At 43.8% G+C, this 13,857-nt stretch overlaps 1 protein-coding gene across 2 annotated transcripts in view; it reads right to left on the reverse strand.

The window, feature by feature from the left end:
- Window positions 1-13,857, reverse strand: part of CTNNA3 (catenin alpha 3) — a gene marked incomplete at both ends in the record, with an annotated part of 1,359,521 nt that overhangs the window by 1,307,811 nt on the left and 37,853 nt on the right. For both annotated transcript variants that reach the window (XM_080937546.1, XM_080937545.1), the window contains one exon: window positions 2,455-2,621. In XM_080937546.1, coding sequence (XP_080793672.1) covers window positions 2,455-2,621 — 167 coding nt within the window. The remainder of the gene's footprint in view (window positions 1-2,454; window positions 2,622-13,857) is intronic.

Consider the following 13,857-nt stretch of genomic DNA (forward strand, 5'->3'; position numbering starts at 1 on the left):
GAACTCAAACAGGGCAGGAACCTGGAGGCAGGAGCTGATGCAGAGGCCATGGCTGCTTAGTGGCTTGCTCCCCATGGCTTGCTCAGCTTGCTTTCTTATAGAACCCAGGACCACTGACCCAGGGATGGCACAATGGGCTGGACATGGACCCCAGCCAGACCAGCCACACACCACAGGACCCTCCGCTGCAGGTAGACATGACCACAGGTCACATAAGCTCCAGGCAGAAGCAGGGATACCCCTAAATATGTAGACAAGGTCTTCCCAAGCCCTAGGGAGCTGATAACACCTCCGATTGGGAAAAGATGTCCTATCCCAAAGCTTCTTATATCCCGTGCTGAAGTCTCTCACTGGCTTGGTTCAGCCTGGCCCTGTGCCCCATGGCAGCAGCAGAAGTGCAGGCAAGCCAAGCCCAGCAGTGGAGGTGGCCAAACCGGTTTTTTTCTCTGTTTGCCTAAGCTCAAGCACCCCAGCAGAGAAAGCAAAACCAGTCTTCTGGACCCAGCAGAAAAGCAACAGCCAAACTGGTTTTTGCCCTTCCATTCGCCAGAGCTCACGTGAGCCAGCAGAGGTGGCCGAGGTTGCCCCTATCTCTAGCCAGAGAGCTGTGTGGGATTTTTGGCTCCAGGTCCTACAGGGGTGGAGGGTGTAAATGCGGTGACAGGAAGATGCATGAGACCCATTCCACGAGATGGGACACCTGACGCTGCTCAGGTGACCCCAGAGCCTGAGATTACATAGGCCATGGACCTGGGAGAAAACCAAATATTATTGTTCTATTAAGGGAATGTAGTCATTAAAAGACTCCTGATGGCACTTTGCTATACTCATAGACCAGTGTCTTGCTCAGCCATTATCAGGGAAGCTTCCTGCAGTAGATGAGAACAAATAGAGACCTACAGTGCGACACTTGTCAGAGCGAGAGGCATTGGAACACACAGCCCTAACCCATCCCTAACCAAGAAGCTGTCTCCAACTGACTGTCTTGTGTATTACAGTTTCTAATTTTGTGGGTTTATGCCGTGTATGTGTGTGTGTGTGTGTGTGTGTGTGTGTGTGTATACACACGCCTCTGGCTCTGGGTACCTATGTGTATGTATGTGTTTGTGTATCTTTGTGTATGTGAGTGTGTGTATATATGTGTATATGTGTCTATGTATGTGTATGTGTGTATGTGTATATATGTGTATATGTGTGTATGTATGTGTGTGTGTCTGTGTATGTATGTGTGCATATGTGTGTATGTGCATATATGTGTATATGTGTGTATGTATGTATGTGTGTTTGTGTATGCATGTGTGTGTATGTGTGAGTGTGTGCATGTGTTTGTGTGTGTGTGTGTGTGTATCTTGTTACTTTTGGTTACTTTTTATTGTTTTGTTCTTTTTTTTTTTAATTCTTGGATTTCCTTGGATTTGTTCTGTGGTTTGTTTTGTTATGAAGACATGGAGTTGGATGGGTATAGAGATGAGGAGGAGATGGGGGAGGGGAGCCATAATTAAAATATGTACTAAAAATTAATATTTTTGATTAAATAATATTTCAAGCTGTCATAGTGAGGCTATGGTTCTAACAGAAAGTATTTGCCCTCCAGATGCACAGCCGTGGATTTGACAACCTAGCACCACAAAACAGAAAATGGTAGTGCCTACTTCCCGATGAGGGTAAATCTCCAAACCTCTTAAAATTCCAGTTAAGGTTTCTCTTTCTCAGATCATTTACACCTGTACATAATAATATTGTCTCCATAACTCTGTGCTGTGTCTGAGTTCACGTGGGGCTCTGGGGAAGTGGCTTAGTGGGTGAAGTGTTTGCTCTTCAACCGTGAGGACTGGAGTTCACACTTTCAGCAGCACATAAAACTCCAGGTGGGTGTGGGGTCTTGCCTGTAATCCCTGAGCTCAGGACTTGGAGACAGTGGTCCCCAGAGAAGCTGGCTAGCCAGCCTAGATAAATCATGAATCCTGGGTCGAGCACCACAGTTCTCAACCCGTGTGTCGTGACCCCTGTGGCAACCCTCTACCCCCAAAGACTATTTATAGTACAGTCAATAACAGCAGCAGGATTATAGTTATGAAGTCGTGATGAGACTAATTTTGTGGCCGAGGGTCACAACAACACGAGGAACTGTATTAAAGAGTTGTCGCATGGTGGAGACCCAACCTCAATAAATACAGGACAGTCAAAGAAGACACCTGACACTGTCTTCTACACTTCTACACAAAAAAATAAAATAAAATAAATACTTTGGTGCAGGTCATGCTAATTGCATGTTCAAAGGTCTAACATTTTCCTCCTTGCCAATTCCTCCTCCCATAAGCCTCCTGGTGTTCTTTCACAGTGTCTTTAAGACTAGTAAGTTCTGGGGGGTATGCACCCGCCTTCATAACTCTACCTGATAAAGATGAGGCGGGAGGCGCCAGGAAACGACACCAAAGCAAGTTGTCTACTTACAGATGACACGTGCTGTAAGAGGCACATGACATCAATCATGTCCGCAAGGGTAAGGAGTCTTGTAACTGCTGCCAGCAGGGCGCGGGCGGCTTGAACCACAGCCTCCCTTTTCGGGAGGTAACAGGGGTCGTCTGTAAATCTCTCAGCCGATGCCTTCAGAGCTTTGCCTGAAAAACAAAAGCACAGCCCCAAATAAGTCGTCGTTTCAATTCCAGCTGCATCGACCTCAGCATTAATCAGCCAACCTGACTTCAAGAATAATCCACGAGCAACCGTAATCTTAAACTGCCGTATGATATTTAGAGCAACGTGTCTCAATAAACAACGTGGCTTCGGATCAGCGTCTGTTTTTGATGAGAATCCTGGAGTCCAAAGAAGCAAAGGCGTCAACCTCGCATGGAGAGAGTTATTCTCTTATGACGAGCGGCACTGAGTCAAAATTGCTATCTGCTGGGGCAGCTGCGCTAGCTCCGTTGCCGTGTAATGGTTCACGACTAAGATTTCACGCCGTCACAGAAGTTCGTGTTAAGGAAAGGAAAGAGTGTTCGCTGCGTTGCTTTCGAACTCGGGAGAGCTTTCCTCAGTAGAGGTTTCCTTGAATGCAGTGATTCCCAACCCTGCTAATCCTGCGACCCTTTAACGTAGTTCCTCGTGTTGTGGTGACCCCCAACCATGAAATTATTGTTGTACCTACTTCATAACTGTAATCTTGCTGCTATTATAAATAATAGTGTAAATATCTGATATAAAGGATATCTGATATGTGATTCCTGGGAAAAGGGGTCGTTTGATGTCCCAAAGGGGTCACGGCCCCACAGTTTGAGAACCACTGCTTTAAAGTGTTGCTAAGAGACTGAGGATGTAACTTTGCCTAGCCTCTGTGAAGCCCTGAGTTCAATCCTCAGCACCCACAGCCAGGCATGGTAGGGCACGCTTTATACTCACACCACTCCAGGGAACAGAGATCCAGAGTACGAGGTCACCCCAGAGAATATGGTGGTCTGAAATGTGATAACCTCACTCTGATAATACCTTCACGTAGGCAGATTTTCTCTACACCATGTATCGGTTCATGTACGTTCTAAAGTTTAGTCACAAAAATAATGCTACAGAATAGTGGTCAGAGAACTATTTTATTTAATTATTTTAAGGTCTTTTCATCTAAAGTATATTCTGTTATAAAAGTAGTGTGTAGTGTGTGCTCGTTTGCTTTTAAAGCTACCAATAAAGAAGAGTCTAAAAGGAAAAGGGGAAGATGGCCTTCTCTATCCCCAGCTCCAGCAGCCAAACTCAGAATAGCTACATCTGCTGTTAAGTTTCATGGTATTAATGTACTCCATCATGAAGGTAATGCATGTCTATTTCCTTTATAACACAGCAGGGGCTGGCAAGATGGCTCAGTGGGTAAAGGTGTTTGCCACCAAAGCTGTGGACCTGAGTTCAAGCTCCAAGACCCACATAGTAGCAGGAGAGAACCGAATCCCCACACATGTCCCCACACATCTGACCTCCACACACATGTCCTGGCATGTACATACACTAAATGATTATGTTAATTAATTAATACAGCAAATCTCTTTGAATGATAATAATTCAGCACGCTAAAGAACATAAAATAAAAATGTTTAATTCTCCATATTAATTCCTAAAGATCATCCAACTATTCAGTCCTTATCTACCTATATAGAAATTTCTCCCTGAATTTTTATTTCATGTCTATGTATATACATATGTTTACCTATAAATGTATCTGCGTGTTTTATATATGCATGCTTTGGAGCTATATTCAAACACATGTGCATATAACTTACTCATATATGTGCAGAGATTCCGTGCCATACAAAAACATAACCATTGTACAAACTATAAATGGGAAATCTAATGGGTCTTGCTGGAGCTGCTGCTCAGGGAGTCTTGTCTCATAGGGACTTTCTTTAATGTGTCATTGTGTTTGCCTGTTGCTCTCTGTCCACAAGGGGCAGTTGATTGGGAGTCACAGAAATAGACAGTGCAGACTCTGAAGCCAGACTGGCTATGGGAAACTTAACCTTCTCTGTGCCTTACTTTCTACGTGGTAAGTGGAGTAAAAATAGCAGCAGTTTGTCCGTAACAAAATATTTCATTATTTATCTTCTCAGAAATTAATAAGCTAATCTTAAAATTCATGTAGAAATTTCAAAAGAGTATAGACAACTATAAAACACATGCACACACACACACACACACACACACACACACACACACGAATTGTCATTCCAAAAAGTAATCCTTTTGGCATTTGTGGTCAAATGTTTTTCAACAAAGGTTCTGAGAAAAGTCAATAAGAGTGTATTTATTTTTATTTTGATTTTTGATTTTGTTTTATTTTGTAATAGTTTTTAATAAATGGCTCTGGGACAATTAGATTGTCGTATGAAAGAAAAGAACATGGCTCTCTGCCCCTCATCACACACAAAAGTCAGTTCAGAGTGTGTCACAGAGCTACATGCAAGAGCTTAAACTGTAAAACGTAGGAGAGTAAAGCGTCATCATCTCAGACTTGGTGACAATCTTTTACATGTGGCACCAAAGCATATGCAATAAAGTGGTATGGCTGTGGTGTTTTAAGTAGGAATGGCCCCCATAGACTCATGTGGTTGAATGTTTGGTCCATGGAGCGTGGCACTATTAGAAGGGGTGTGGCATTATTAGGAGGGGCGTGGCACTATTAGGAGGTGTGACCCTGTTGGGGTGGGTGTGACCTTGTTGCAGGAAATGTGTCACTGTAGAGGTGGGCTTTAAGGTCTCCTATGTTCAAGCCACACCCAGTCTCCTCCTGGCTGCCTTCGGATCAAGATGTAGAGCTCTCAGTTCCTCTGTCTGCCTGCATGCCGCCATGCTTCCTGCCATGATAATGGACTGAACCTCCGAACAGCAACCGGCCCCAATTAAGTAGTTTTCCTTTGTAAGAGTTGCTGTGGTCATGGTGTTTATTCAAACAATAAAACCCTAAGACAATTTCAGAACTTTATTTTTTTTCTGAAACCAAACACAAATATTTGTTTATTTATGAGCTATCATTCTACTTCAATTCCATTAAAATCTAAACGAGATCGTTTTGTTCAAGTTAGGTGGCACGAGGGTATTTCACGTTAGCTGGGAGTCACGAGGCTTGCACACATTTATGAATGTAATGGAAGTATTGAAGACGCAAGGCACTCACAGTTACAGACCAGCTGCCATGCATGTCACAGCCACACCCAGTACAAATTACTTTATGGAAAAAGAAAGTAACCCACATTTAAATCTCATTTTCAGATACCAAACACTTCACTTGGTCGATGAGTTCTATAGTTTTATACAACATATAAAAGGATAAAGGACAAGGCTTGCAGAGGCTTCAGCAGTTGCAAAAATGAAATCCAAGGGCACAAATTTAATTTTTCAAGCTTTCTGTACAAACTTCAAAAGTATGGTTAGGAAAGAAATATAGAGGCGACAGAAATCTGTTAAATTCAGTATCTATAAGCCTAACTAGAAAAGTGTCAAGATTCTGAACTTTATTATTTATTTATTTATTTATTTATTTATTTATTTATTTATTTATTTATGCTATACTGTGGAGAGATATCTCTAGATATTAGGCTATAGTTAAAAAGCCAGAATTAAGAGCTAGCACTTTTTTTTCCCTTCTTTGAGTATTTCAAGGCAGGGTTTCTCTGTGAAGCCCTGGCTGTCCTGGAACTCATTCTGTAAACCAGACTGTCCTCAAACTCAGAGTTCCACCTGCCTCTGCCTCCCAAGTACTGGGATTAAAGATGTGTACCACTAGCACCTGACTCTGAACTTTACTTTTAAGATGTATTTTTAATTGTGTGTGTGTGCATATAAATATGTATGCTAGTTTATCTGCCTCAAGAGGCCACTGGTGTTATAACTACTGAAGCCAACTCATTGATGGTTGTAAACTCTCCAAGGGGATTCTGGGAAAAAAGCTTGATTCCTCTACAGGCATAGTACCCATAAAAGTAACTTATTCCCCAGATATAACTGTCATCTCAGGGGCTTACTGCTGAATGAACTCACCCCTTCTAGTTCTCTCTGAACTCTGGCTATCTTTGTCAACTCCAGCTGTTCTGGCTTAAAACTCTTCTCCAAGCTGACTGATTCAAACTGGCTCCTCTCTGATTCTCACTGAATTGCCTTGTTTGAAACATCTGTCTCTGAATTTCACAAACTAAACTTCACTGACTTGTGCTGACTGCACAAACTAAACGAAACTGAACAGAACTGCACAAATTCAACTGTATCCAACTCCTGTGCACCAAACCACACTGACCTGAACTCAGCTGAACTCTACTGAATTACCTGAACTCAACTGAACTGTGCTCACTGAACTGCCCTCTCTGACTCACTCCATGCTTCTCTTCAGTAGTTTCCTTCTTGACTGTTCTAATGAGAGTTGGACATATCCTGTCTCTGACTAATTCTGTCAAATCTTTCTCTGATTTGTCACTTTGTCTGCCCCTCAGTTACACATCACTTTCAAACATGGCTGCCTTCTTCTACAAGCTAACCTTGCCTTCATGGTTAGGGATTAAAGATGTGTGCTAAGAACATGTCTATATTCAAGCCAGATCATAAAGACCTAAAAGGTCTTTGGGTGTGATTCCTTGCTGGGGCAGCCATGTTTGCTGATTTAAAGTTTCTCTACAGGTACGTGCTATTAACCACTAAGCTATCTCATCAATTACAAACTTCTGGACTTTAAATGAGGATGTTAAGAATGAGGAAGAAGGACTGAGTGATGACTCAGCAGTTAAGTGTGTACAGCCCTTGCAAAGGACTCAAGTTTGCAGAATCCACATGATGACACACAACTATCTCTAATCCCCCGGGGAGATCTGACACCCTCTCTGACAACCAGGGGAACTAGGCACACACATGGTGCACATACATGAATTACATAAATACTCCTACACATAAAATAAAAATAAATGGGTCTTTAAGAGACAACATGAATAGACAACCTGTAAAATGAGGGAAGATGCTTTCTAATCCTGTATCCAAGAAGTCGTCCCTTCTATTGGAGGGATGAAATAGTTGCAATGTGTTATTTGCTAAGAGACTGGAGGGATAAGAAACAAATTCTAAGTAGAAAAGTCAACAAAATTAAGACAGTAGATCCTTAGACCCCCCAGATGTCTGCATGGTCTTATGCTGCTGGAAAAAAACCCTTGCAGAAGGAGAGGCAGTGAGGATTTTTACTTGTGGTCAAACAGTGAGCTGACAGAATACAATTCCAGCTCAAGACAATTGACCTCCAAGGACTGTGCACTGATCACTATATGTTCCTTCTAAGAATGGTATCTGACTGATGGACAATAAATATGTCAACAGTCCATTTTCCATCCTGCAATTCTGACAGTGTGTGGTTGTAAACAAAGGCAAGTTTTCCAAGAATCTGACACACATGTGGGGCAGGTAGGCGGTGCTGGGAACCTTGATTCTCAGTTGAGCCGGTCGAAGCCCCGGGAATGATAAATGAGATGGCAGGAAGCTTCCCAAACTCTCTGGAATCAGGAATCGTCACTGCCATCAGCAGTGCACAGCCCCTCAGGGTGTTGGCCACGCCCCAAGTCCCGCCTCCACAGGAGGATGTGACATGGACCCCAGCCAGATCCACCATGCTCCAAGTCCCTCCCCTGCAAGTAGACAGGTCACATAAGCTCCAAGCAGAAGCAGGCTCGCCCTCAAATATGTAGACAAGGTCTTCCCAAGCCCTGAAGCCAAGCCCATAGGAAGTACCAGTTGTCAGACTCTGAACCATTTTAAAACTGTATTTATACTGGATCTTGGGGTGAAAGTAAAAAGAGATACGTGTAAAAATCATTCCTCCGCCTGAGTCCCTTTATTCTAAAGAGTTAGTAACACCTCCGAATGGAGCCTCTCACCCGCTCGGTTCAGCTTGGCCTGATGCCCCGTGGCTGCTGCGGAAACGCGCATCCCGCCAAGCCCAGCTGTGGAGCGTGCGCCAGCCGAACCCAGCGGTGGAGGTGGCAGAGGCCGCCATTTCTCCAACCGGAGAGCCGTGTGAAATTTTTGGCACCAGGTCCCACACACACATATCAAAGTTGTTAACAAGGTTTCCAAGTCCAGGACAGACTTGGTGATGCCTCTCAGGTGATATTTAGGTAGGAAAAGAAGTTCAATGACTGATTTCTCAGTCTGTAGGAAACGCAACAACCCACTTTATATTTACTTATTTCATTACTTTTCTCTGTATGAATGTTTTGCTTCAATGTACATATGTGCATTATATGTATGCTTGGTGCCCATAAAGACAGAAAGGACATCATACGGCCTGGGACTAGACTTACAGACAGTTGTGAGCCAGCATGTGGATACTGGGAATTGAACCATGTGCTCCCCAGGAGCAACAACCGCTCTTAATTGCTAAGCTAACTCTCCAGCCCTAACCCAACTTTTAATTTGGCAAAGCCCATAAATACGAATTCTTCAGAAGAAGACATATGGATGGCCACGAGGCACATGCAAAGATCTTCTAATGTTAACAGAATCAAGTTATTAAGGCAATAATTACATTTATATTAAGGTTTAATAAATATATTATATTTAGTAAGGCCCTTTGTCATGGTTGTTTTTGGCTGGTTAAATATGGGCACATGTGTTTAGCAGTCAAAAGCAAGACATTAAAGACTGGTCAGCACAGGAAGTGAGAGAAGCAAGAATGACTGGAGATGTGTGTGTGCTGGAAATTATCACTGTACTAACTGCTCTACCACAGGAACGAACTAGAAGGAAGCGGCAGAAAGGGACCGTCTATGTGGTTGGTCACTAGCTTCCTCCCCTGGTCAGGGATGGGGAGTCAGAGATTATTAAAGGTTGGCTAATGGATGCTGGTGGAAGTCTCTGGGGAAGGGCACTGCAACAAACCCAGAAAGAAGACCTGGAGAGATGACTCGGCGTTTAAGTGTGCACGACCCTTGTAGGTCTGTGAGGTCTCCAGTATCCACATTAGGTGGCTCACAACAGTAACTCCAGTTCCAAGGCATCTGTAGCCCTCCTCAAGCCTCCATGGGCAATCTCAGTGATGCAAACATGCCCTAGCAAATGCATAGAAATGATTTTAAAACACCACCAAAGCCACTGTATGATAAATGAGCCATGTACACGGGATAGGGAACCAGAGCGATCCTAAGATCTCCTGCAAAGATCACCATTAGCTAAACAAAACAAAAAAAAAAAAAAAAGGAAAGAAAGAAAGTAACGAGCAGTTGCAATTAATTAAACCATCTCCAAGTAATTCTCCCACTGTAATCCCAAAACAGATTATTGTTTTGTTCTCCACTTAAAGCGAAATAGTGAAAGACAATTGCAAAATTCAACTCTTAGCCCACCTAACAGGATCGCTAACTTTCTACGGAGTCCTTAGATATTCACATAACTATTCTCTGTATCAAATTCATCGCACAAACATCAAAAGCACCGGCTGCTCTTCCAGAGGTTGTGAGTTCAATTCCCCACAACCACATGGCTCACAGCCATCTGTAATGGGATCCGATGCCCTCTTCTGGTGTGTCTGAGGACAGTGACAGTGTACTCACATTCATAAAAAAATAAAATAAAATAAAGAAATTCTACAAGGAAGACAGATGAGAAGTCCTGCTCCCCAGAGGAGAGTCTCAGAGTTCTTAAAAGTCAAAGGTATCCTCCGTGTCCCGCTAATGCCTTAGCTCTTTTTATGTGCAGATTTATTAGGTCAGAATCAAAGCTATTCCCACGAAGCTTCTAGAACACTTTCTTAGCAGTGGTGCTGCAACGGGATCTCCTGTGCCAGCCCATCATGAAACTCTTGTCGGCAGCTGCAACATCTCACAGGCTCAACTCTTCCTGGACAGCGAGATATCGACAGCGGCCTTCACTCTCAAGTGCTTCTCCCAGGAAGGCTGGAACTGGTATTTACTGAGCTGGGTAAATGCCGAGCATAAGGGAAAAAGGGGCAGGTGGAAAAATATTGGTCAGAAAAGAAGACAATGAGATGTTTTCATTGTGAGACAAGGAGTGAAGGGAATCGGAGCCCCCCCCCCCGTTCCTTCTTTGGGGTCACCACTACGGACTGGGAACATTGGGTAGAGAGAGTGCAAGCTTAAGAAGTGTTCTCAAAAGTCTCTAGCATCACAAAGAAAAGCACGATAGAAATATAACCTGCAAAAAAATGTGTGAGCATAGAGAAAGGCTGAGGACATACGCGACTCCATTCTGGTATCCCGGGAGGTTTGAGTATAATCCCAGCTAGCTGGAGAGTCTCCTCTGGGTTTTTTCTGGTTGGTTTCAGCATGGCACTTAGAACCTTTCTAATTTAGAATCGTGTTTAGCATTTTTATGTAGAAGTCGGCCTGAGTGTGCACAGTGGCTCACACAGAATCCCAGCACGTGGGAGGTAGAAACAGGAGCCTCGGGAGCGCACACCCGCCTCCGCTGTGTAGTGAGTTGGAAGCTGGCCTGAGCTTCATGAGAAACTCCTTTTTGATAATTTATACCAAAACTTTCTTTCCTCGGTGACTTTTCACTTCTAGAAGCTACACTCGCTCTGCGTACCTGAAACTCACTGACAGAGAATAACATGGGTGCACACTTGGGTTCTGTCAATCATAATCTCAGTTTGAAACTGATCTTAGTGCAGGCTGTGTACGTGGGAGAGGAGAACGAGGACAAAAACCAATCAGCTGTAAGGAGCATGCGTGGGTCCAGCAGCTCCATTCTCTCCATTTCGACCCTTCAGGCACTCGGATGCCTTGCCTCCCAGTAATCCTCTCTAACCAAGATTGAAGGGAAGCCCTCAGATTCATATTTTCTGATGCCTTGTGTGATAAATTTTAATCTTACACTTGGTGGAACTAATATGTTGAAGTCCAAACGGCCTCCCCTAATGGCTCTGTTGAGATGGGTTAGTAAGTTCTGGTTCTGTAGGGGCTCAATGGGTTCCTATAGAAAAGCTGAGTTTGGATGTTTAGAGGACTCCCATGGGTTGCTCTCTAGCTGATGCGGGGAGGGATGGGGGAGGGTGTAAGAGTGCATACACATATAGTGTAATAAAGTAAAATAAACATTTTTAAATAGATTCTGGCTTTATGTCTCTGCCTCATTATTAATGTAGGTTTGTCCAAGACACAAACTGGATCCTGGCCCAAAGTGGATCTCAGTCATGAACAGCAGAATCCACCCTAGCTACATTCGAAAGCATAGGCTCAGAAATTCAAGTGTTAATGCTCTTGAGGCAGAATTGTCAGCCAAGATAAACGTGTAGCACCAGCACAGTTTTGTTTTACTGGAAATCACCCTTCTGCCGCCATCTGACACGCAGGACCCACGATGCAAAGAAATCACACTGAAGAACCTCTGTCAGGATTATCCTGAGAAAATGCATCTGTCACGTGACAGCAAGAAGAGCCTCTCAATCCATCGCAGTCACTCACGCCGCCCTTCTCGGTCTCGTAGGACCATATTCTCAACAGCCAATGGGGCTAGAAAATGTCTAGGTTTGTGGACCCTTGAGATCTCTCAGACACTGAGCCATCCAACCAGGAAGCATACAGGAGTTGGTCCAAGGACCCCTAACACGTATACAGCAGGGGACTGTCTGGTCTGGCCTCAGTGAGAGAAGATGCACCTAACCCTCGAGGACTTTAGGCCCCAGGGACTGGGGAGGCCTGGTGGGGCAGGGGGTGTCAAGACATCCTCTTGGAGACAAGGGGGGAGCAGGGGAGAGGAGGAATGGGATGAGGAACTGTCAGAGTGTGGACCAAGAGGGTATAAGGACTGGACTGTAAAAAAAAAAAAAAAAAAAAGATTAAGGATAATTATAAAAAAAAGAAGAAGAAGATAAAAATGTCTGGGTTTGTTCTTTAACTTTACAACCTCTGCAGCATTGTCTTCCGAGCATTCACACTGGAGAAGAGTTGGAATTGGTCAGGTGATTTAACCCATGCCTGTCAGACTTGCAAGGCTTCAAACACATTGTATGATATTTGGCCTCTCTCTCCCTCTTCCCCTCTCCCTTCCCTTCTCCCTCTCCCCCTCTCCCTCTGTCGCTCCCCCTCCTGTTCCCCTTTTTCCTCTCTCTTCCCCACCACTCTTGAAATTAGGACATCAAGGTCTATTCTGTTTCCTCCGGAAGACTGTTACAGAGATAGCTCCCGCTGATAAATGTCAAAGTGCTTTTGAAAAGGTGCGTGGTGGCTGTGTGAATTTGAGGCAGCTCTCTAATTATTCACAGGTTGTCATTCACTGAAGCTCTTTTGATGTGACAATCATGGAAGGGAAGTGCTTAACCACTCCAAAGTGCCTCTTCTCTTTATGCTTGACACGGCCATCAGGAAGATGGCTCCGTGGGAAAAGGCACTTGCTTCCAAGCCTGACAGCTTTAGTTCAATTCCCAAACCCACATATGGGAATTGTCCTTTGGTTTCCACATGTGGACCCACAGACAGACAGACAGACAGACACACGTGCACGCACACACATACACACACACACACAAAGAGAGAGAGAGTGAGGCATGCGTGCATACATGCAAATGTAATTTGTATTTTTTAAAACGTATTTTATTTTTATTTAGGTACACGTGTGTGTGTGCCTACTTGTGTATGTACACATCACATACATGCAAGAACCCATGGAGTCAGAAGAGGGAATCGAATTCCCTGTGACTAGATCCTCAAGCAGTTGTGAGCAAATGTGGATGCTGAGAACCAAGCCTGTGTCTTCTTGGAGAACAGCGAGTTCTCTTAGCCACTGAGCCATCTCTCCAGTTCCAATATAATTATTAAACAAGATAACTAATCTGGAAATGGAGGAAACTGTTCACTTTGCACAGACACCTGCCCAGAAGTTCTACGGCTTTCAACAATTAAGCATACCCTGCTAACCTACAGTTATACTAATTCTCAGCTGTGTAAAATCTTAGCAGTTGTCCCCTGGTCCCCAACTTATCTAATGCAACCTTTTCTCTTTTTTAGGGTAGTTTCAAGTTTTAATAAGCAAGTGCTAAGTTCCATTTGACTCATCCTCTGACCTAGGCAAATATTTGCAACATTTTAACTGCTGACTTTGCCAAGAGAATTTGCCCAGTGGGCTGTCTTTTTACTCAACTGTGTATTTCCATAGACTCACTCAGATGAAGATATAAAACTACAAAAAAAGAAATAACTATTACAAGATTTAAAGGGGGGGGGGCTAAGAGATGGAAATCTGACGGAACAGCATTGGGAGAGGAAAGCAAATAGGGACAGCTACAGTGTGGATATGACCAGAGGAGTTGGTCTTCAGGAATGTGAAGGAGACTCTGTTCAGGAACTGGCAGGAAGATGGAAGACAGAGCCAAGTAATAGATCCAAGCCA

This window comes from Micromys minutus (assembly GCF_963924665.1).
Source record: "Micromys minutus genome assembly, chromosome: 25".
Lineage (NCBI taxonomy): Eukaryota > Metazoa > Chordata > Mammalia > Rodentia > Muridae > Micromys > Micromys minutus.